At 45.6% G+C, this 23,933-nt stretch overlaps 1 protein-coding gene across 1 annotated transcript in view; it reads left to right on the top strand.

Annotated features, from left to right (window-relative positions):
* Positions 1–23,933, top strand: part of TMEM132D (transmembrane protein 132D) — a 157,287-nt gene that overhangs the window by 32,415 nt on the left and 100,939 nt on the right. Inside the window, exon 2 of the mRNA XM_030285621.3 lies at positions 4,671–5,559. Within this exon, the coding sequence (XP_030141481.2) occupies positions 4,671–5,559 (889 nt within the window). The remainder of the gene's footprint in view (positions 1–4,670; positions 5,560–23,933) is intronic.

The raw sequence follows: 23,933 nt of genomic DNA, 5'->3' as shown, positions 1-23,933 counted from the left end.
TCTGTAGACTTTGTGGTGCCTGTCACTGCTTTGCCCTTTCATGTTCAGGCTGACATGATTTTGTGAAACAGTGTCATATCCTTTTATCTAAATACTTTTCTCTGTAATTATTACTTTGCTGCCTTTTCAGGTGGGAGCTTGCCTTTGTTATATGATCTTTCTCTGATCATTTTTGTATCACTTGGTAATATAAAGGTGTATGTGTTCCTCTGAGGCCCTTTATTTAAATTATTTCTTTATCTATCTGTCAATGTGAATGATAAAACACCTTCAGGATTGCTCATCTCTCTCCTGATGAATGATCAGGTGTCATCTGTTCTAATATCAATGATTAATTTACAAAAATTTCTTCAAACTTTAGTAAAATGTGATGCTCAAAGAAAACACTGTGTCATCAGAGCTGAGTGCTGGTGGCAGGAAGGGTTTATGTGCCCGTTGCTCAGGCCAGGGAGGCAGCTGCAGTGGCTGGGTTGCACTCTGTGCCTGTGTCCCTGCACAGGGTCCTGGGGCAGGAGTGTGAGACCCCCGCTGCTCCTGGGGGCTTCTGCCCCTTGGGGTCCCTGCCTGCTCTCACTGCACTGTGAAATCCTTTGGTGCTGAGATCAGCCTTCAGAACTGTCCTGTGGGGCAGCCCATGAGGGTTTCTGCTGCTCAGCCTTGTGGAAGGGGGGATGCATTCATGCTGGCTTTGGCTTATTGCCCTATTGCAAATGCAGGTGAGCCTGGTGGGGAGAAATGCTGATGTCTGACTCCAGTGCAGAAGGCTGAATGATTTCTGTATTATAACTATACTATAATACATTCATATACTATTTAGAGAGGATACTAAAACTACAAACCTGCTTTTCTAACTCCCATATCCAACTCACAACTTGTGCCCCTCTCTGAGAGTCCAGCCCCAGGTAGGTTGGATTGGCCATCAGCTCAAACAATCCTCACCAGAATCCAACCAAGCAATCACCCCAGGGAAACAATTCTCCAAACACATTCCACATGGGAAAACAAGGAGCAGAAACAGAAATTGTTTTCTCTTTCTTTCCTCTGTGCTCCTCTATGACAAACCCTGAGAGAAGAGTGTGCCTATGACATTGCCCTGCTTTGGAAGCATCCGAGAGTGGCTCATGCTAGGATTTAGGATTGTTTCTGTGGTGCTGGCTCCTCTCTAGTGAGCAGCAGCTCCCTTTGCAGCAAACCCTCTGAATGTCTGTAGCTGTGGCTCAGATGTGCTTTGCTGGGCAGGCTGGGATGGTTCCCCTTGCAAAGGCCTGTGTTAAACACATCAATAACTGACTTGTCTTTCTGATCAGGCAGCTCCTCATGGAGTTTAAGCATCTGGCTCAGAGCACTTCCTTCTTTGCCTGACTCAACACTGACACATCTTGGTTTCTCACTGCAGTAGTGATGCTTGATAGCTTTCACAAAAAGAATGGTTTGAAGGTGTGCAGTCCTTTCAGAAGTGATGGTGCAGGTGATTTGTCTGCATCTTTGTGAAGTTCCATTTGCTTTATTCAGCATCTGCTGTTAAGTGTATGTTTCACTCTTTAAAACATTCCAACTTGTTTAAAGATATCTTACAAGAGATGGGGAGTCACCTTTTCACCAAGAAGCTTTTCTGTGTGGTCTGCAGCCTTGATGTCCAAATTCTCTTTCCGTGGCTGTCTCAAAAGGTCTGCAGAGAGATGCAGAACTGGAATGAGAGTTGGAGTAACTGGGGGAAGAGGGAGAGGTTGGCAGGCTGGGAACAGCGATGCTCTTGGAGAATGATAATTTCCCAAGGATGAAACAGTCACAGGGAATGTTATAAAGTGAAGCAGGCAGAGCAGTCTGAAATGCTAATATGGAGAAGACTTAAAAAGAAATTGGCAATTTTGGGCCTCGAAGCCATTTTTCTTTTTAATTTGTTACAGATAAATGCACGACTCTTGGGTTGCAGGGTTCTATTTTTGCTTCCCTCTTTGTGACACATTGATTTGGCCTTATTGCTGCTCTCTGGGTGCTTGCCCTTTAGAATGCTTACCAAAAGCAGGAGGCTTTTTTGGGAACTGTTCTTTAATGGTGCCACAGCACAGGCAGCAAAGATTGGGGCTCTTGCTGCAGATAGGCTGGGGATAGGCTGGGTTCTTTGATTTCTCATTATGCTGATTTGCCTCTTCCAAGCAAGGAGGTGAAGAATAATGGGAAATCAGTGCTCCAGCATGAATAGTGAGTTACTTGATAGTGATCAGCTGCTGTTTCAGCCTGGTGTTGCACAGCTGTGTAGGGAATAGTGGGGTCACTGGAGACTGTTAAATACAATGATGGAACAATGGGATCACTGGAGACTTTTAAATCAATGATGCATTCATAAGAGGCTCCTTTGGAAGAACAAGTTCACCTGCAGGGTAACAACTCCCTTGGCCTGGGGCAGGGGGTCACCCTCACCTGTGTCTGTGCTGGAGGTGGGATGGCTCAGCTTCCTCTCACCTGCCTGTGGCAGGTGCTCAACAGGAGGGTGTGCTGGTTTGGGGTTTGGTTTTTGTTTATTTATTGTGGGTTTGGGCTTTTAAAATTCTGTATGGCAAAGTGGTGGAAGTCTACGGGAAAATCAGACTGGTTTAGTCCTCAGCCTCCCCTTACATCTTGCCATTGTGTCATAAAGCTGCTGGAAATAAAGCAAAGCCAGCCTTAATCCAAAATTTAAAATGCAGTGCTGCGGAAGCTGAAGCTGCCACAAGGCTGGCAAAAGACAGAAGATGTGGAATCATCCTTGGGAAGCTCCAGTTTGGTTTATTCATGTTTGAGGCTGTGGAGGATGCTGGAACCTGAGGAAGGAAGAGGACAAGCAGCCTGCAAACCCTTCAGGATGGAAAGGATCCTACTCAGATCTTCACATAGCACAGTGTGAGTCCTCTGTCTGTTGTGACTCTAAGGGGCAGAGCAGATCATCCCCCTGGTAAAAACTGGCTGAGCCACACTGGGGAAGGGACTCACTCTGTTTATAGCCTGGCTTTAGAATGCCTCCCTTTGGAGCATTAGCAGGTTCAGCCACTTAACTAGGTTAAAGCTGAAATACCTTAATTTTTCAGAAGTGAGCATGAAGTTACATTGGAACAGACATCTCCCACGATGTTACTTTCCAGAGCTGAAAATATCACTCTAGCAGATTTTATCTAGATACTTTTGCTGAAATTATTTCAGTTCATAGCAAACCTAGAAGAGCAGAAGTGTTTAGAAGATTCAAGGAGAGCTGCTGCAATGAAATAAAAAGGTAAAATTTCTGGCCTTACTGAAAAGAACCATTTATCTCAATCCCCAAGATGCAGCAACAAATTTCCTCTCTTGCACTACCAGCCTGAGCCTGCAGCTGGGAAGGCAATTTCCCTAAGAAGTTGTTCCCTTCAATCTGCAAGAAAAAGACAATTTGCTTTTTTTTAATAGTAGTATTATATAATTGATTGGAAGAGTTTTATATCTCATGAGTGCTGGATGATTGTGGATGGAACCATTTTAAAAATAAAGGAACTGTGAGGGCTGAAATCCCAAGGATCTGGGAACATAGAATGGAGTCAGTGGTCTGGCAGATCCCTTCAATTTTCTGAAGCCATGGCCAATAACTGCAGTGAAGCTGAGCCATGAGGAGTGCTATGGGTTATTCCAGTGGAACTTTGATTATGATGGTATAGAGGGAATGTAATATTTAGGATAGGTTATATAATTTGAATCTTTAAAGCACTGCTTTTCTGGTGAGTCTCAATAACAAGCAAAATGGTAATCTTCTGCAATTCTGCCTTTGTAAAAACATGCATAATTTTTACAAAAATAGTCATGGTGGTAATTAAGGACGCTGATAGTTGTTTTTGTTTTTAATTTCCTATCCTTCCGAATCCTTAATAAACTTTCATTGTCACAATCCAGATGGTACAGCAGAGCTCAGTGTTGTTTTTGAGATTTTTTTCTGGTTTTTGTTTATGCTGATTATAACTCTCCCCAGATAAAAGTTTAAAATGGTTTGGAGTTTTGGCCTTTGGCTGTTTGGAAAGCTGCTGTCAGCTTCCAGCACAAACCAATTCAAATTCAGTGCACGTTCCCAGCTGGGCTGGGGGAAGGGCACTTTGGGGGGACCAGTCTGGCACTGCCCAGAGATGCAAACCACTGCACCTCATTCCAGCCCTGAGCCTGGTTCCTGCTTGCACAGGCAGTTCACCTGCTGCTCTTTTATTCTTCCCCATTTGTGTTGCTCTCGTGCTCTGAAGAGTCACTGATTTACAAAATCTGAGGAACACTGTCCTGAGGGGATGGGGAATGCAAAGGGAAGGTTTTTAATCCCTCAGATAATTAAGCACTAAAATAAATGATGAAAAAATTATGAAGCTGAAACACTCTGTTAATTTTAATACAAAAATAATGTGCTTTTCCCTGTGGAACACAAGGGAGGGAGCTGCAATCAAAATAAGGGGAATAAAAAACTGAATACTCAATTTTTTCCTCTCCAAGTTGCTTCTCTGATGCCTTGCTGTGCTTTGCCAAGGTGTTGGGAGGAGAATGAAATGAGTGTGGAATTTATAAATGGGGCATTAGATGGGGAAGGAGGCTGTGGGTGGGTGAGCTGAGGAGTACAAGAGAGCAGAGCTCCAGCCCTGCAAAGCCACTGACTGGAAGATCTGATCTCTTAAACTCTTTCCTTCCAACAGTGAGCGAGAGCCGCGGGATCCTGGAGAGCATCCAGCGCTTTTCTCTGCTGCCCACGTACCTGCCGGTGACCTACCGCATCCACAACGCCGACGTGTCCTTCTTTCTTAAGGAGGCCAACCAGGATATCATGAGGAACTCCAGCTTGCAGTCCCGGGTGGAATCCTTTCTGATCTACAAATCCAAGAGCCCCCCCGTGTTAAACGCCAGCTATGGGCCTTTTTCCATCGAACAGGCGGTGCCCCAGGACTTAATGCTGTCCTCCAATCCCTTTGGCTCCGCCAACACGTTCACTTACAACTGGAAGCTGCAGGCCTACATCCTGAGCACCAAGATCTACCTGAGCAAGCCCCGGGTGCAGGTGCTGTTCTACGTGGTGGGCAGGGACTGGGACGAGCGCAGCCCCGCGGAGCGGCTGCCCTGCCTGCGCGTGTTCGCCTTCCGCGAGACGCGCGAGGTGCGCGGCAGCTGCCGCCTCGGCGGGGACCTGGGGCTGTGCGTGGCGCAGCTGGAGCTGCTGCCCGCCTGGTTCAGCCCCCCAACCGTGGTGGCTGGCCGCAAGAAGCAGATGGAGAGGTCCGAAGGGAGCCCTGTGGAGCTCTACTACTCCATCCAGGCGGGGGATGAGAGAGGGGAGTGCGCCAAGGAGGACGTCAGGAAAAGCAACGGGATCCGCTCGGGGCGCAATGACATCGACGAGTCGGGACCTCCCCTGCAGAGGATTGGAAGTGTTTTCCTTTACCAGACACACGCTGCCCCTTCTTTAACTGAAATGAGATTGGATAATAATATTGTCATCCAGTATGCACCAAAGACTGTCAAGCAAGGAGACATTCTGACTTTCCTTGTATCTGTTGCTAAAAACTCAACAGAAGATCAGTTCACGCTGAGGTAAGGCTGATTTGTTTCTTTGGTGCCTCACTTTTTGTTTCTCTGCTCTTGGAAGTCACTTTCTCTGTGCAAGTGGCCTAACAGTCCAGCAATTGCTGCTCTCCATTTCTCATGTTGTTCAGTCTGTTTTTTGTATGAATTGTCTGAGATGTGATCTCGTGGAGTGAGAGAGGCCTTTTCCTGAAGTTATCCTTTGAGGAATGCTTGCAAAAATTGAAATGGTAGAGCTGGGATATATCTATGTACTAAGAGGAGATAACATCTAAATTCTTGAGAGCTGGAGTTTGCAGTTCTCCTAATCTCTCACTGGACTCATGTTGAGATTAATGAAGCTTAAATCCGCAGAGTTATTTACAGGAAATAAGCAAGAATTGGGCATTTAAGTAGGAGACACACGTTTCAGCATCTCTCCCCAGCTTGTCGTGAGCTCAGCTCTGTATTGCAGAATGTCTGAGGTTCCTAAGTATTATTGATCTGCCAAAACAATTTCTGAAAGGGAGAAACTGCCTGAGGGGTGGTGGCTGGTGTTTGGATGTGGCATCATGTGCCACGTTGGTTCACCTCATTCTGTCCAAGCACTTAGCTGTTCCAGGGCCAGTACCCTGTAACCACCAGTAGAATCCAAGCCAGACCAGTAAGGACTGGGCTGGGGCATGGAGCAGGTGTGTGTGCCTGCATTGAGGGACTGTCCAGCTGTCTCTTCTTTCCAAGTGTGCCCCTGTACTATGGGGCTGATGCATGGGAAATCCGTGTCTGCAGAGATTATTCCATTTTTTATCCCTTCCCGATGGCTCGTGCCACCCCCTGAGCTGAAGGCAAATGTCACACTGGCTTCTGGGCATGAGACTGATTTGTCTCAGGTGGTTGCCCTAGAAATGCTGGGTGCTGCCAAAGCTCCCAGAACGTTCCTCCAGAACAGCAGGTGCATCACAGGAGGGAGCAGTGAACTCCCCACTTGTACAAATGCCACAGGCTGGGAGCTGCATTCCCAAACAGCTGTGCTGAGCCCCAGCCACCCTCTGAGCTGCCACCTAAGGAATCACAGCCTGGGGGGGTTTGAGACAAAACTCCTTTCTCTGGTGGCTGCACATCTCCTACTCCAGGGCTGAAAGTGGGGCCAGGTTGGAAATGGAACATTCATGAGCTGCCTGGAGCAAGGAGAGCTCAGACTTGGCACCACTGGCCTCAGCAGTAAGAGCTCAGCCCAGCTATGTTTTTTCCCCCAGGGAGATTTGTGGGGGACTTCTGGGGAAAATAGTTTTCCCTAAAATCGGGTGGTTTTCCCTTTGCCAGGCGTGTGATGTATAAACTGAATAACGATGTGTAAGCTGAATAGCCAGAGCACTTGGTTGCTGACTCAAGGGCAGTTCTTACTTTTCCATCTGGTGGAGGACAAGCCCTTCTCCTCACCAGATCAGTTTCTCATCTCCTGAGTCATTCTAAGATTTGCTTCCTGAGCACTGATTTCAAACCAGACAATCCAAGTTCCTCACAGCAAATGTTCATGGATGTCTTTGTCTTTATTCTCTGTACTAAAGACTTAAAAGGGAAGTCTTTAGTCATCAGCAGATATGGAAACTTCTACGTTGGAAAATAGGTTTAAATATAAACATTAAAAACAATTAATTTAGGTAAAAAATGTTTATTGTTTTTGCTCTGTAAATGTAGAGTCTTAAGAGATCTCTCTTCAAAGCATCTCTATTTCCATGAGCTGTAATCCATTAAAAGTGGAGCTGGTTACAACCATGATAATTGTTACATATGGGTTTATAAAATTTTCAAAACCTTGCTTTGTTTAAATTAGGATGAAAACGCAGCACCTGAACTTTTAAAGGAATGCTTCTAAAATGAATTTTCTGGAACAAAAAGGAAAAGAGGTGTTTGAATTGTTGCTTTTTATTTGGAGATCTAAGGTAGCATAAAACAAAAAATAAGCTAAAAATAGGGAGTGAATATCAGTTCAAAATGAAAAGTGTGTCATTCTTGTCTTAAAAGCAGCACTTTGGTGTTACCTCCTAAAAACAAACTTTTGTAACAACTTGCTGTTGGTTTCTTGAGTTTGATTTCTCTTGACCTGCTTTTCTGGGAGTACCTGGCTTTCAGTCTGCACCCTGCTGCAGAGTCAGAGTAGGTGTGATATTGTTGAACTGTGCTGCTGGGGAGCCATTCCAAACTTGGATCTGCTTACAGCACCTCCACGGGGTTTTTGGTTGGGTGTTCTGGGTCAGAATTTTGGTTTCTGTGTTCATCCTCCCGTGGCACATTCTCCATCTATCTGTCTCCTCTCATTCTGATCTTCTCCCTGATAGAGGAAAAGGTCTCTTCCCCCCTCCCCCAGTGTAACTCTTATGAGCAAAATTACTTTTTATTGGGAACCAGTCTGTTATTTTTCCAAGTTCTGCCTTGAGTGGCAGCAAGATTTGGAACTATATTCATGAAGTGAGGCCTAGGGCTGCTGGCAAAATGCTTTTACCATTGCTTTTGCTCCAGTGGACTGGAAATTATGGCTTGAACAGATGGAAAATATAGGATATACAGGTCAAAAATGTAGAAACAGACATGTAAATCAGCCAAAAGTCAAAAATTACTCATCACTACTGAGTATCTTCTATTTTAGAATTATTGTGCCTAGAGTAAAACCTATCCCCTTTCTAATCTGAAATTGTCTTCAAGGGGAGCCTTCTAGAAACTCCTGAAAACTAAAAGATTTGGGGGAAGGTAACTTTGTTTTTTATCTTCTGCTGTTCTGCACAAGGGAAGATTTAGAGGCGTGAATGTGGAACTGATGGACTGTTTTTAATTTTGGGAAAGAGCTGGACCATAAGAGCCAAGGTCTAGGTTTTGTTTTTTAATGAGCTAGGGAAATTAAAAATATTTGTCTTGACTCTGTATGAGTGTGAGAGATAGAGGAAAGGAAGGAGATAAAATATAGATGATGGGTAAATATGGAGTATTGCTGTAGCTTGAAAGCTTCACTGGGCCTTAGGAAACTGAGGGATTTCTCAGCTTCATTCAACACTTACCCTTTTTCACCTCCTTTTTCTGTGCTCTGGCCAGGGAAGGCTGAAGGCTCTTCTTCCTTCCCATCATGGGTGCTGAAAGTTTCCTGCTGTTCACAGAAAACATTCCAGTCTGTCTTGTTTTGCTGCTTTTCTGCACTTTCATGGTGCAAGTATTGGAACATGAAGTGAGATCTTCATTTGAAATGTTTTTGCTGAGAAAGGAAAACATGAAGTATAATTTCACATCAGTCCTTCCAAATGCTTTCAGCAATTAAAGCCTCAAAGCTCTGGTGTTACACAATTCCAATTTGTGTTTGCAGCAAGCCCCAGCTCCTGCTGGAATTAACTCTGTGCTGTTAGAGACATGGCAATCAATGTGTGCAGGGGTGCCAGAGCCTTCCAAAGTCAGGAGCAGGACTTCGCTGAATCCACGCTGAAAATACAGTTCTTTGTTTATTGGCTTTTTTGTTTTGCTGGGCTTAATAAACATAACCTTCTGTTTTGTTTTAAAGTCAACAGGATTGATACTCTCTGCTTGCAACCTTTTAAATTTGTTTTTCTATTTCTGGAAATGAATCAGCAAGGAAATTAGAGAGCTAGAATTGCCTTAAGCTACTGAGTGTTAGGCCTGGATCCATTCATGAGTGGAAAAACACAGCACCTTTTTTTCTTTTTACAGTTACTCAATTTCTAATTATACTTCATGAATCCTGTGTGAGGGAGCAGTTGAAGGTTGATACAGAAACCTGTAAACATCCAATACTGGAGAAAAGTAAAGTTTTTTTTATAAACTATCAATGCTATTTCTGCATTTGTAAACCCAAACTGGGGGTTGGACTCTGTAGGTACCAGTTTTATAAACTACTGGGAAGCTTTGTGGCTTCCCTCTGGTATTTTTAATGATAACTGTGGGAATACAGGGGACTGGTGTGAAATTGTGGTGGTGAATAAGCAGTGCTTATTGATAGTTGGGAAGACTTTCCCCAAAAGGCCCAAAGAGTTTATGTTACATGACCTTCTTATTCTGTTTTATCTAACAACCAATCGAGAATAATCCAGCAAACATGAAAAGGGCTGCATAAATACATGAGGGGAGCAGAGTCTGGATCATTAGCACTCAATTTATACAGCAAGAAAACTTGAACAAGGCTGGCATTTTATCAAATTGCTTGGGTGTTCTTCTAGTGCTGGGCTAAATCAAATCTTATTCTTCACGCTGAGCTGAATCATATTTAAATAGCAGAAACAAGCAGTGATCAGGAAGGTTACCAGCCACATAAAACTCTGATAAAATGGGCTGTTCTTAGATTATGGGGCTATTTCATGGTACCCCCGCCCTGAACTTGCACCTCCTCTGCCAGATTGAAAAGAATCCTATTGAACATTTTTTACTCCTCCTTCCATAGCTCTGGTTCTGTCAGTTAAAACATCCTTCCACATTCTGGTTTAAAGAGCTTCTAGTCTTCTCATAACTGAATTTTTCCCCTCTCTTCTAATTGTGAGAGAAAAAGAATTTTAAAAACTCCCAACAAAACCTAAATGATTCTTCTTTTGGAGTACAACCTCTGCATTTCAGCTTTTCCACTGCTCAGTCCTGATGTAAGAATAAAATTGAGGTAGGCAAGAGTTAGACACTGCAACCTAAGAAGATGAGAGTCCTGTGTCATTATTGTTTTGTGGAAATAGCTGGTAATTTCTTTATTTTTTTGTGGCAATAACTGTTCTTTCCCAACATGAGCTGGTTTAGAGGTGCTTCTGCAGCAGGGCTGGGTGGAATCAGCCTCTGCTGCTGCCTGGGGAGAGGTTCTCCAGCAGGCTCTGGGGTCTTCTGCTGTGTTCAGCACACTGTGCAAGCAGGAATTAACTTTCATAGCCTGTTTATGAGCTAGTCAAGCAAATATAATTTATTCCATCTTCTGGATGGCAGAATAGCTTTCCTGCACTGCTAAGTGACTTGCTAATGGCCCAAAATCATCAGTGGCACTGTGGAGACAAGTGCTTGAGAACTATTGACTTCTAGGGCACTCTATTACCTCCTGTTGGACTTGCAGATTATATGAAGAAGAAAACAGTTCCTTCTGTTAAAATCATTCCAGTTAACATCCTCTGCCTTGAGAATCAACTCACATTGCCCGAGCAGGTGTCAGAAAACTGAGAGACAGATCCAGCAAGCCATTGCCCACACGAGTGGCCTTTGCAGCCGTGTTATTTCAGGTTTGTTGCACTCGAGGCTCGCTGTCCTCTTCTCAAAGCCATGGCAGAGGCTGAGCCAGCCTGGCTGAGGTGTGGCTGGAGCTGTGGGAGCAGTGCTGGGGCTCTGCTGGCAAACCCTGGGCTCTGGGACACTGCCTGACGCCTGGGCTCACTGGGCTGTGGTCCCAGTCCCAGCAGGGTCACTGTCCCAGGCACAGCAGGCAAGTTGATTCTGCCTGTCCTGCTGAAAGGACTCTGCCTCCTCTCCTGGTCACCTGGAGGGACAAACAGCAGGGAGCTCTTTGACTCTGCCCTGTTTGGGATTTCCCTGCTGCCTTGCTGATCTGGCACTTCAGGATTACTGTTCTGCTGCACTCTGGTGACTCTGGGAGATTGGGCTAGGCATAGTTTTCCAATATAGCTCATTAATTTAGGGAGCTGAAGAACATTAGCAGAAATCAACGTGGTTACAGCCAGGAAATACAGGTTTGGGTTGTTTTGTTGGTGGTTTGTTTAGAAAGGGGGAGGTTTGGGGCGCTACAAATCCCCCAGTTTATGGAGTAGATGTCAGAAGTGTTGTTTTCTGTACAATTTTCTCCCCCCAGAACTGCTCAATTCTCGGTGAAGAACACATCAGCAGCTCCTTTGTGTCAGAAATGAAGCAGTATGAAGGTGCTGTCAGGGCTGTGCTGGTAAAGGCCAGACAGATGGAGAGGGTGATTGGCACTGGCAGGGTGTGCCTGCCTGGTGTGCAGGTGCTGCTCCTGCCATCCATCACACTCGGAGCTGTCCCAGCCTGGGACGTGCTCAGAGCCTGCCCAAGGGCAGGGAGGGCAGGTGTGTGAGCACAGCCAGGGCACCGAGGGCTGTGCTGGCACATGCTCTGGGACCTGAGCAGGGATTCCTTGTGTTTATCAGCATCCCACACCCAGCAGCTGCTGCACATCTCCACCCCAGCTCCTTGCCTTCCCTAGTTACTGGTGACAACTTTAGGAGCTCTTTTTAATCTGTATTTTGGTGCCTGAATATGTAACACTTGGGGTCAAAGAACTCTTCCTCTAATATTCTAGTAAAACATGAAATCTCATCCAGGTGAGGATTTTTCCTATTTCCAAAGTAATTCCAAAAATAAAGGCTAAGTACATTGAGGAATAAGATGTTTCATGAGAGGGAAAGTAATCTTCCATTTGAAATTATTGGAGTAGTTTAACTTTTCAAGTGTTGCTTTCACATTTTTAAGGGTAACATTTATCCAGGATGAACACACTCATATGAAATGCATCAGGCAATCTCAAAGTGCATTTTTGATCACAAAAATTGGAACATTAGTTTCCTACTTCTAATGGTAAATCTGAGCCCTTTGAGATTTTAAGGGTATTACTTAACCAGGACTGACAGATCCTTGTAACATCTATGTAAAGCCGTGGTAATGAATTGCCTTGTCACTTTATCAGATGTTGGGCTGCACAGCATCAGTCACTTGCCAGCAGGTTCCTCTCCCTGCTGTCCCTCCTGGAGCCCTGAGCAGGGTTTCACAGCCAGCACAGTGAGCCCTGGCTCCTGATCAGCCGTGTCTGTCCCTGCCTCTGCACCCCTGTGCTGCACTGGCATGTCCCACTGCTCTGCAGTGTTGGCTGTGTCTGTCCCTGCCTCTGCACCCCTGTGCTGCACTGGCATGTCCCACTGCTCTGCAGTGTTGGCTGTGTCTGTCCCTGCCTCTGCACCCCTGTGCTGCACTGGCATGTCCCACTGCTCTGCAGTGTTGGCTCTGTCTGTCCCTGCCTCTGCACCCTTCTGTGCTGCACTGGCATGTCCCACTGCTCTGCAGTGTTGGCTGCATGGCTCCTTTCAGGCCCCTTTCCCATGGCATGGAATGCCAGTGGGAGTGAAGGCAGCTGCTGTTACAGGATCAGTGTTTGTGCTGGCTGAGCTCTTCGAGCCCATCACAAGGAATACCAATAGTAACAGCCCGGGGTGGGGAGTTCATTGCACTGAGTAATTGATGTGTATTAGAGTAGATAGGATCTGATCCAAATCCACGACAGCTTTAAATGCTGAAACCAAACCCTGGCAGTCAATGCAGAGGTTTTGCCTTTGGGACATTAGAAGTGCACAGCCTGAGATGCTGGGCATGACTGGATCCCCAAACTGAGGGGGCCCTGGACACTTAGGGCAGGCTGGGGATGTCTTGTGGAGCTCCATTGCTGAAGCAGATTATGATCATTTGTGTGTATTATATTCAATAACACAGGATTGGTGATCCATTTGTGTGTTTTGTATTCAATAACACAGGATTGGTGATCCATTTGTGTGTTTTGTATTCAATGGCACAGGATTGATGATCCATTTGTGTGTTTTGTATTCAATGGCACAGGATTAGTGATCCATTTGTGTGTAATAGCACAGGATTAGTGATCCATCTGTGTGGAATATATTCTTAATAAATCTTGAGATCTAATGCCTAAAGGCTCTGAAGGGTTTGGGTTTAAGGGTTGTCATCTTTTTGAGGAATTGCCTATTGCGAGTAGTCATTAGTCAAGCTAACAGATCCTGAAAATGGCTTTAAATCACCTGCTGGGTTTTCCTTGCTTCTTTGCTTTGTATATTATTTTATTTCAGGGACAGGATTTCCTGCATGTAGGTCCTGCACTTTTAGAGTTCATCTATGAAGGCTGTTTTTCCTCTTCAGCTAGAAATGCTAATTGACTTGGATTTATCAAATAAAAATAAATGAATTCTGTGTTGAGAGACCCTTCCTGGACCATGCCTGTGCCCCAGATTTAGCAGAGACAGCGATTGCTTTGCCAATCTGTCGATTGGAGCAATCTGTAAACAGGGAAAGAAAATATCAGTCATCACCAGCTGAAGCCATTGTTTATGGATGAGTTTGAACCCAAAATTGAACCCAGGAGGGGAGAGGCAATTTTGGGTGTTCCCACTATTCTTCAGGAGGTGTTCAAATAAACAGGGAGGGCCTGAAGGGGCTGGGCTGCAGCACCAGTGCGAGTTCTGGCAATATTTTTGATTAACTTTCAAAATGTTCAAAAAGCTTTCACAAAACAACTATTTTGTGACCGTACAGATGTTCAGCCCTCACTGAAACTTGATTAAGGAACCAAACTCTGACTTGACATCTCGGCAGTGACTGGGGCCTTACTCTGGGTCCAGGCTGGCAAGTTCCAGGAATTTACTGCAACTTTCCCAATATCTCTTAATAATGAAGGAATAGTGGGAATTGCCTTTATTGTGTTGCTTTAGCTTCTTGACCCTTTTGTTAGAAGGAATATATTATTGTCTAAAAATTCCCAAAGTGAGATACCTGCAGAGAAAAGCTCTGTGTGGCTTTGAGGTTGTGTAATAATTAGGTGGATAAAACAATTTGGAATGCCTGAAAAATCTCATTATTTAGCTGGAGATGTTTAGGCTTTCTTAACCACCCAGAGTTGGTGATATTTTTCAGCTGTGAGGGAAGATAGGAAGTGCTTGGCTGTGCACTTTTTGGGAAATAGACTTCAAATCTCAGTTTGAGAAGGTTTTAAAATAGTAAGCACCATGGGCTTGCAAATGGCTGAACTAGGACCTAATTGAATAAATAAGGTGGCTGCAGGGAAAGGACTGAAAGAGAAAAAGGAGGAGGGAAGAAAGAAGGACATTCCCCCAGATAAATTAACATCTGTGAAATAAGACACTTCTAAATGTATGCTAATAGCCTAAATGTTTCCATATTCAATTAAGTAATAAGTCCCGAGTTGGCAGTGGGCTCCCAAAACATTCATTTACCAAGAGAAGGCTCCGCTGGGACAGCAGAGGCACCATAATGAACTGATGTGGGCAGTAAGACATGATAATGCCCACTTCAGAGGGAATTACTGCTGTCATAATGCAATTTACAACAAGAATTTACTTGGTAGAAGAGTTTTTTCTCTCTTCATTATGACAGTGTAATTATGACTCCAGTGGCTCAGAATAATTTTGAGAGGAATGAGTTAGCAAAGCTTTTGTACGGAGTGTTCTCAGGCACTTTGAGCACAGGACCAAGGGCACTTCTCTGTAAATAATAATCCCGTGGAAGGTCACACAGCCCACACGCAGCTGATCTCATCCTCCTCGGCTGTGCCCCCTCAAAGGACTTCACGTGGCTTTTTCAGGCTGTGTATTGGTTTATCAGTTTGGTTGCAAATACCAGCCCAGTGCAGCACTAACAGGCTGTGCCACAGAACGTGCAGATGTGGATTTACAGGTGCCGAGGCACCAGGGGACAGCCAGTGTCACCTGCGGGGCTGGCCCGGGTGTGCTGCTGGCACTGTGCAGGGTCTGTGGCTGCTTGTGGGAGCAGCTGCATTTCCCATCCCCGCTTCTTCAGAGCCAGTGGCTCAATCCCTCTGGAATTTCCTTCAGAGCTGCATGGAGATGTAGTGCAGGATGCTTCCCCTGCCTGCTCAAAGCCACAAGCAATTTATTAAGTCATTGTCTAGCTGACAGTCTTTCCTTCAGCCCCTGAACTTGGCCCAGTGCATTTGAGCATGGAGATAATCCTCGATGTTCTGTGCCCCTCTCTTGTGTTCGGGTTTCTGTCTGTGTTTTCAGGTCAGCCAGGCACTATTGGAATAACTGCTCTGAATAGACTCAGGGTTCGTTTGTTTTTCTTCCTCCATTGTCTTAGGGAAAGCTTGGCAGAGATTGCTGTGGCCCTGTCAGACAGAAACTGGCTGTAATGTGCTTTTTTAATTTCTCTGAGAGGCAACGAGAGACTGACTGTACATTTGCTACTTAAGACAGTGTTGGCAAAACCTTTTCCAGTTATGGCAGACTTCTCATCTTCACAGGGTGGCAGATGTGGTTTTTTCTAGAAGCTGAGCTGCATGTGCTGGAGCTGGAGAGATGGCTCAGTGAAACCACGCTCTCTGCTCTGGTGAGGCACTCGGTGCCAGCCTGAAATGAGATTCTCCAGTGGAATGCCAGTCCTTCCTGCAGCCCTGTTTCGGTCTGGGGTGACTGACTTCTCCCTGAGCAGGGCCAGGGCTCAGGAAGCCATTCAGATCTCATTCTGATGGGAGCTCGTTCCATGGCTGGCTGCAGCACCACCCCAAGGCCAGGCACCAGTAACTCTGAAACCCTGCCAGGGACACCTCCTGATGGCTCTGGTGTCTCTTGGAAAAATCTCTGTAGTCAGAGATGTTCTTTGGAGGACTATATGAACGTGCTGCTGAATGTGCCAGGGAGCTTTGCAAAAACTAGAAATTACTAGTATATGGTTATCTGATGATTTGTGTTCCTTAAAACTGAGTAAAGGTTTTTTCTGCTAAGGCAGAAAATATAGATAAAAACAGAGTTTTGCATTTGGAATATTGATTTTTATCTTTAGATTTCATAGTGTTTTACAAAAATCTGGCTGCATTTTGCAGTCAAGTGAGCTGAAGCAAGAGGTGAGGCTGAATTGCCCGGTGTCCAGGAGAGTTATCATTTCCCTTCGGTGTTGCCAGGATGCCTCACAGCCCATTTGCTGTATCAAACACACTGCCAGGTTGTGCAGATAGGTCAGGCAGTACAAGGAAACAGCAAGGAATTTTTCCTCCTTTTGTGATTTAATAGACTCTTCTGCTCTGTCTGCCCTCTGAGGAAGCCAATAGATTTAATACCCAATTTCTCTCATCTGCTATCAGAATGCAAATGTGATGGCAGATGAATATACTTTCAAGAATACTTAACCTAATGGGCATGTAAAGCCTGGTAATTACCAGTTGTTTGTCTCCTGGTGTGTAATGGTTTCAGTAATAGGCAGTGCCACACACTGAGATCTCGGGCCAGATTCCAGTGCAGCTTCTCCTGCTCTTCCAGTGGAAACAAACAAAAATTGCAATGTCCTCATTGCATTGGTTCCATTTTCAGTACCCTGTGAGTACCAGCTGGAATGCCAGGTAAATAATCCAAATTTAGCATTCAATCCACCTTTGATCCAACACACGTAGCAACAGTGCCAGGGTTTGTGTTGTATGTGCCACAGGCAGGAATGGTGGCAGAGCAGACAGGGCTTGGTGGCTGATAGAGAAAGGATTCAGCCTGCAGTTCCTGACCCTCCCCAGCCCAACAAACAACAACAAACATAGCTCAAGGTGCATTGCTCTCTCCTTTGACAACAATGATGAAAGATAAGAACCGATAATGGAAACACCACAAAGTAGAAGCTGAGCCATCTTGCTCCTAACTGCAGCGTGTTAAAGCCACTGGGAGCAATAACCTCTGGTGGCCTGAGCTGGGCTGGCAATAAACACACCAGTTTGGGTTGTATTTCATAATGGATGTTGTCATGGAGTGCCACTGTTGTGCCAACATGTTTTGAGGTTTTGTTTCTCTTCCGTGGGCTGGAATATTTCGGCAGAGCTGAGATGTGGATGCTAAGCTGCTGTTCCCAATGGTCTGCACTCTCCAAAGCGGGTGTGAATAATGAGCAGCTTTCTCCTGGGCTGAGGGGCCAAGAGCCAGGCAGAGCTCAGCTGGAGCCTGGCCAGGGATGCTTCCAGGGGCTGCTAAATCTTGACATCTTGAAATCTGGGCTGTCCCATGGAGGAGCAGCAGAGAAAAGGAGGGTTTTTCTGCAGGGGGGGCTGCCAGCTGCCTGCAGCTTCTCTGCAATGCAACAGGGACTCGTTCTGTCTAAAAGGAGCTGCAGAGTCTAATTGAGCCTGTAAATGGAACTCCCCCATCACTCTTAAAAGTTAGGTGCAGTAATCACGGATTTTTCAACTGAGCAATGGGAAGTTGAAAATGAGCTGCAAAATGTGTTTTAAAAGCTCTATTTTCTAAGTGATTAGCTCTCACTAAATCTGTGTGGCAGCATGTGATCAGTAACAAGCCCAGCTCTATTAGAGTACTCTTATTTATGACTGACCAATATAGACTCAGCTGTCATCACTTCACTCTTACAATCTGTTTCCTAAATAAAATTACAACTTAACCATATGCTTGACAGAATTATGTAGCAGCTTTAGTGTGTTTATTTTTCACTCTGCTGTATGCATCAGTCCTCACTCGGTTTGAAAGTCTGTTCTTTATTGCTGTTGTAAACTCAGCCGGGCCATTCATGCCCCGTGGGCATTAGAGAACAGCCATTCAGCCAGATTTGTCCAATGATGCTGCAGAGGAGGCAGCATTCAAAATCCTTGAGAGGTGCACTGCCCTTCCTTCACAGCAATTATTGTTTAAAGGGTTGAGATTTAGAGAAAATTGTTTGATGTACCCGTCTCTTTTTTCCCCTGTTATTGGCGATCAATATTTCTTACAGGATGAATCAGGAGCAAGTTGTTCAGATCTTGGGCTTCTCTTTGGTTTGGCCAGTGTAAAAACAGGCTGGGTCCCTGTGCCACAATATTTTATCTGTGGAGAATGTTATCAGCTGATTGGGGGAATTAAAACCCGGCCAGCTGCCCTACAGAGCTCAGCAAGGGACCAGTAAATCCTTGTGGTTCCTAGGGAAAGGTGGGCTTGAAGTCAAAACCCAGCCACAAACAGCGAGAGAAGACACGTGTATATATTTCAATCCCAGTAAATTGGACTTTGTGCGTGTCAGAATTGCTCTGTATTCCTTTGGAGCTGAACACTGCAGCTATTAAGGCAAGAGAAGCGATTGCCTGAGATCCCAATATAGACTCGGAGAGGGAAATGGTGCAGCAGGCAGGTAGAAGATGCTCCTGTGTGTGCCAGGCACCCACGCACACCCCGCACGTGGAGCAGCTGAACCCAGCCGAGCTGGCCTTGAGCATTCCCTTGGGTTGGGGCTTGGGCTTTTCCTTTTTCATTTCTCCTTCATGGCTGGTGCTCTCAGGGCCTTTTCCAGCCCCTCCTGGCTCTGCAGCCAGACCCAGCTGAAGTGGTCCTGCACTCCCTGGGCGTTGAGGAGCTCCTGAATTGGGTTAGGAGAAGTGGAGGCTGCAGAGCTGGGAGTGGGATAGGTGGGGACTCACTCTGGTGCTAAATGTTTTCAGTGACAGGGCAAGGGCCCATTGCCCTGCTTGGCAGGGCCAGCGTTTGCAGGAGGTGAGGAACTGCTACACAGGCTTTTCTTCTCAGGATGCCAATACATCTTTTCTAAATGAGAAATATTTTCAAATATTTCAAAATCATTTAGAAAAATGTATGAATGTGTACCCTGCTGTTTGACAGAGACAACTTGAAAAATGTTATTGGCAACAGCATTCTTCTTCAGAGTTACAGTCTGCAGTATAAACCTCAACAACAAATCAGGCTACGTGGAGCCTGAGTGCATCAAATGCATCACAGCAGCACAAATAAATACCATACCAGAAGTCCTTGAAATCCCCAAAACCTTCTACTTAAGTGTCAGAATTAAATTAGTCACGTAGATGTTGTTTGGGTTCTGATATTAATACATGGTGGCTTTGAAGCACGACTCAAGTCTAGAGTTCTTCTACTTATTGATAGGGAATTTAAAAATAGGTTTGTAAAGGGAAAGAGTAATTTGGTGAAGTGACAATAATTTCAGGATAACAAAATGTTTCTCCATAACAGATAGTGCCATCTCCTCTCTGTTCCTTTGTGTACCCTGAGTACACCCTGCTTTTTATCTTATGTAAATGATGAACTACCTTGCGCTGTCAGAAGTTGTACTTATCTTTACAAGCACTAATTAGTAACTACATGGCAAAGTCCTGTTTTTAATGGGCTGGTAGGAATGCAGTGGGGTTGGACAGTAGTGTTAGAACAGGTGCTTTTGTCTGCTGTGCCAGCTGCAGCCAGCCCAGGGCATCCTTCAGTGAGGGCAGAGCCCAGGAGCTGCAGCAGCCATGCAGAGCTGCAGCAGCCATGCAGAGCTGCAGCAGCGATGCAGAGCTGTGCAGAGCTGCAGGTGAGCCCAGCACAGCAAACCACAGCACACAGGCTTTGTTCTGGAGACAGGATTTTGGGCAGCTGCAGTCACGTAAAAAGCTAATCCTGGTGCTTCTCAGGGTTTGAAAATACAGGGTGCCCCCTGTTTCCATGGGAAATTTATAAGCTCAATTATAAACCTTTGGTTTTGAGAAGATTTGTTAAATTGTTCAGAAGTTTAATGGAAACAAAATATGTTCTGGAAGTAATATGGCTTATTCTGAGATCTATAATGGATGCTGAAAGTGTTCCCAACCTTGAATAAATCATACCACATATTTTTAACTACCTGTCGAGGAATCCTGAACTGAGAAATAGACATGATAAATAATTTATTGTGCAGACCAGGAGCAAATATGTATATTATACCCTTTGATTTCTAAACACATCTTGCTGAGCAAAGCCACGTGGTTTAAAACAGCTTTGCAATATTCCCCAGTGTCTCACAATCAACTGTGAATGAACCTGAGCCCCCCTGAGTGAAATCCAGGAGCAGTTCCCAGCCAGAGCAGTGGCAGCTCTGCAGTCCAGAACTCTCCAGCTCTGTTCTGCCAGTCCTGGAGCTGATTTTGGGAGGTGCTGCTCTCACATCAGCTCACAGGTCTTTGAAGAAGCTCCCATTTGTGTCACTGGCAGCAGCCCGAATTTCTGATAGATATTCTAAGTAAGCCAGACATTAATGGACTGAGAAGTTCCTAGATTATAAATAAATATGTCTTTATTGGGTGAATGCTGAGAGGAAAAGACCAGGAAGGAGACAAATGATGCTCAAGGACTGGAGATAGAATGGGGAGCTCCTCAGGGACAGAAATGAGAATTGAGAATGAGGCTTGCAGGTTTCTGGGCAGGGAAGAACATTTAAAAGTGGGAGTTTTCTGTGTTTGGGGAAATTGGATTTGGGTAGTCCCTGAAAAACTACGAAGGAATGCATTACAGAACTTGAGGATTGGTATAAAACTGAAAAATCCTCATGGGAGCAGGGTTTCCGTCCAACCCAGGGCTGCTGTGGGTGGCCAGTCTGTTTCTGGGCATGGCCCCAGCCAGACCTGCTTGGCACAGCTTTTCCAGCAGGGCACAGATCATTTCTGTAAATAGTTCTTTCTGAGAAGCAGCACAGAAGGGCCCTTTTCCTCAGAGCCTCGCTGGCAGCCCGCTCTGCATCCCTGGCACTTGCCTGCCATGGCATGGGGTGTGATCCCAGCTCCTCTCTGTCCCCCAGACATGAGTGTGGCATTGTCACAGCGCGTGGCACATGGGGACAGCAGGGCTCCTTTCCTCTGCTCCTTCTGCCCCAATGCCACCAAAAAGCCCAAGAGCAGGGTGTGAGTGAGGAATTGCAGCAGCTCTCAAACACCCTCCCTGTAACCTCAGGCTTGGTGAAACCTCATCTGTGACCTCGGGAAGGGCAGAGCCTGGTGGGACTCGCAGCATCTCTGCTTTCCAAGTGACTTCCCACAACACGACACTTGCAAGAACATTTAAAGTCTCTTGCTGGAATGAATTCTGATCTGACTTATACCAAATTTCATTCAAATCAGACAGTGCAGAGGAGAGCTGGCAATTTGCATAGACACAGTAATTTGGAGAGGGCGTGCAGAAGAGCTTTTTAAAATCCACATGGAGTTCGTGTCCTCAGTCTCTGAGCATGGGTAAAATCTAGGAAGTTCTGAATTCTAAGTCCTTTCCCCCCCCAGCTCTCTTGTTTGCTCAAGTCCAATTATTCAGAACCAAAATATCCTATTATATCATGGGCTAAACAGGCACACTTTGCAGCTGTGTTGGGAAATGAAGGAGCATTTGAAAATGTGACTCTCATATTGCTGTATTAGCATTAGTTTGAGTATGTGCTGCAAATAACATTTTGAAGACCAGGTTTCCTTTTGACTTTGAAAGAGACATATGAATTATTGAAATAATGAGCTAAAGTCTTATTTTAAATTGCATTCTGTTACTTTAAATGATATTTTGCTATACATTTCAGTTTTGTCTAATATTGCATTTAGCCATCTTTGGTTCTCAGCAGGTAATAGTCTTTTCCTGCATCACCACTATCAGCAGCAGCTTCAGATTTAATTAATTCCCCGTTCCAAGCACATCCCAAGGCAGTGCCATGGCACTGATCAGTCAGTGCATAACCAAATGTGATAATGCCTCTGATGAGCAGTAGCACACCCAGTGACCCACTTTCCTTCCAGTGTCAGTCTAACTGTGCTTCAAGGACGAACCCAGTGAGCGTTGGCCATCGGGTACGGGGTGAGGGGCGCCCAGCAGAGCTGTGCCCAGCTGCGGGTGCAGGCAGGGCTCCAGCAGCCCCTCCTGCTGCCTTCTGCTCCCTCCAGGCTGGTTCCCTGGCAGCAGTGAGGGGTGCTGAGCGCAGCCCCTGTGCTGCTGCAGAGCACACACACACACCAGCAGGGATGGCTCTGCCAGAAACGGCTTCCTGGAGGCAAGGGCCCCAAATCAGCCTTCAGGGGGTCTGTCAGATTTAGTTTTTTCTGCTTTTCTTTCCACTGTGTATCATTTTAGTGAATCTCCTCTAGCAGTCACTCCCAGACTACCAGGCGGATATTTTTGGAAGAGGAAAAATTTCTTTATTTAGCAGGAAAGCTTGGGGCTGATTTGTTGCCCTCTGTACCTGCATCCCTGGTGCTGTTGCAGGTCACCTTGGTGGCCCTGCCCCATGCAGGGGATGGCGCTGGGGTGGCAGAGCCGTGCCCGTGGCAGCACCAGCCTCTGCTCCCACAGCTCAGAGGGTGGGCTGGCAGGAAAAGCCTCTCCGAAGGAAGCTGCTCCCACACTCCCCATCCCCATGGACCGAACAGAGTAGGATGAGGCTTCAGTGACTGCTGCTTTTAAGCTGGGTTTCCCCAAATTAGCCCTGCTAGAACAAGTAGCTCTCAGAGATGTTTTCAATATGAGCAAATAGGGATTCCTAAAACACATTAGGAGTTTTTTGTCACTGAGATAGGGCTGAATTACAGGCTTTGCTATGGATCTTATACAATCCTAATGGATTGTAATCCTTGTAATACGACAGGTTTGTGACAGAGATTACTAAAATATTTATCCCTGGCATCTTTCCTTTTTAATACATTTGTTTTCACTCTCTTAAGTGAAAGCAATTTATTGACAGCAAACCAGAGGTATTGCATCAGTCTCTTATCAGCAGCCAGCACTAAAGCCAACAAGAAGAGTTGGGGGGTTTGAATAGCATTTATTACAGTGTTTTCTGTTTTCCTGACAAAGTTCCAGGAGAACCTTTGTAGCCACACAGAGGAGACTGATTTTTCTAACTTAGAGCAGCCTGTGCTTAAACATCTTTGTTCCCCCAGCCCCACTCTGCATTGCCGGCTCGGGGTCCCCAGGCTCAGGGCTCTTTCTCCCCAGCCCAGCAGGTGATGAAGAATAGATTTAAATCTAGATTTACACACTCACAGAGCTGTCAGTCCCTCCCCCAGCGTTCAGGCCCGGCTGTTTTGGTGGCTGGATTTGCTCTTGGCTGGGAGCAGTGTGCTGGCAGGGTGTGTGATGGCAGGGCTGTTTTTAATTAGTGTCCCTCTGAAGTGCCTCGAGCTGGGGCTGCTGCTGTCCAAAGCCTCACAGAGACACCTCTGGGTGGGCTTGGAAGGGCCTTCAAAGGGAGCTCCCTGGAAAGTCAGCAAACCCCTCCAAAGTGCTGATTTCCCTGGGAGCCGTGGGCTGAATCCTGCCCTGCCCTGCTGGTTGGTTCATCCCGTGCAGCCAGGGATAAGACCTTTTTCCTTTCAAAAGCAGCTGTCTAGCGGTCACTTCTTCGTGGAGAATTTTAAAAAGTAGCAAATTAAATTAAGAGTGTTAATGTTTTTAGCTACTGGGCTTTTGCTGCAGGAGTAAAAAATATCAGTCCTTGCCACAAGTATCATGCCTGCATGTCTGCTCATTAAAACTTTTAAAACCCTCTATCCTCAATAGAGCAAATTGGTGCCTAAAATTTTGATGTACTAAACCTGGTGTCCAAGGCTACAAGGTTTTAATACAAAATAGCAGAAAAATTCATGTGCAGTTGAATTCTTGCTCAGTCCCATGTTTTAAGTTCCCATATTCTGTTTCATGGTGTTTAGCTTTGAGCACTGATGGAGGACGGTGAATTTGAATCCCACAGAGGGTCCTTGGAACAAGTGTGCTGGGACAAGAAGCCTCTCACTCCTTCTCATCTTTCTTACACCGAGATGCACAAATAGAATAAAGCAGCCCAAGGATGTGCTTGGAGTCTGAGGCTGAGAGATGGAGTTATTGTTTTTTCAGCATTTATATGTG

This window comes from Taeniopygia guttata, chromosome 15, assembly GCF_048771995.1.
Source record: "Taeniopygia guttata chromosome 15, bTaeGut7.mat, whole genome shotgun sequence".
NCBI classification, from domain to species: domain Eukaryota; kingdom Metazoa; phylum Chordata; class Aves; order Passeriformes; family Estrildidae; genus Taeniopygia; species Taeniopygia guttata.
Note: the sequence above shows the minus strand (reverse complement) of the source record. Positions and strands in the feature narration are given on the sequence as shown.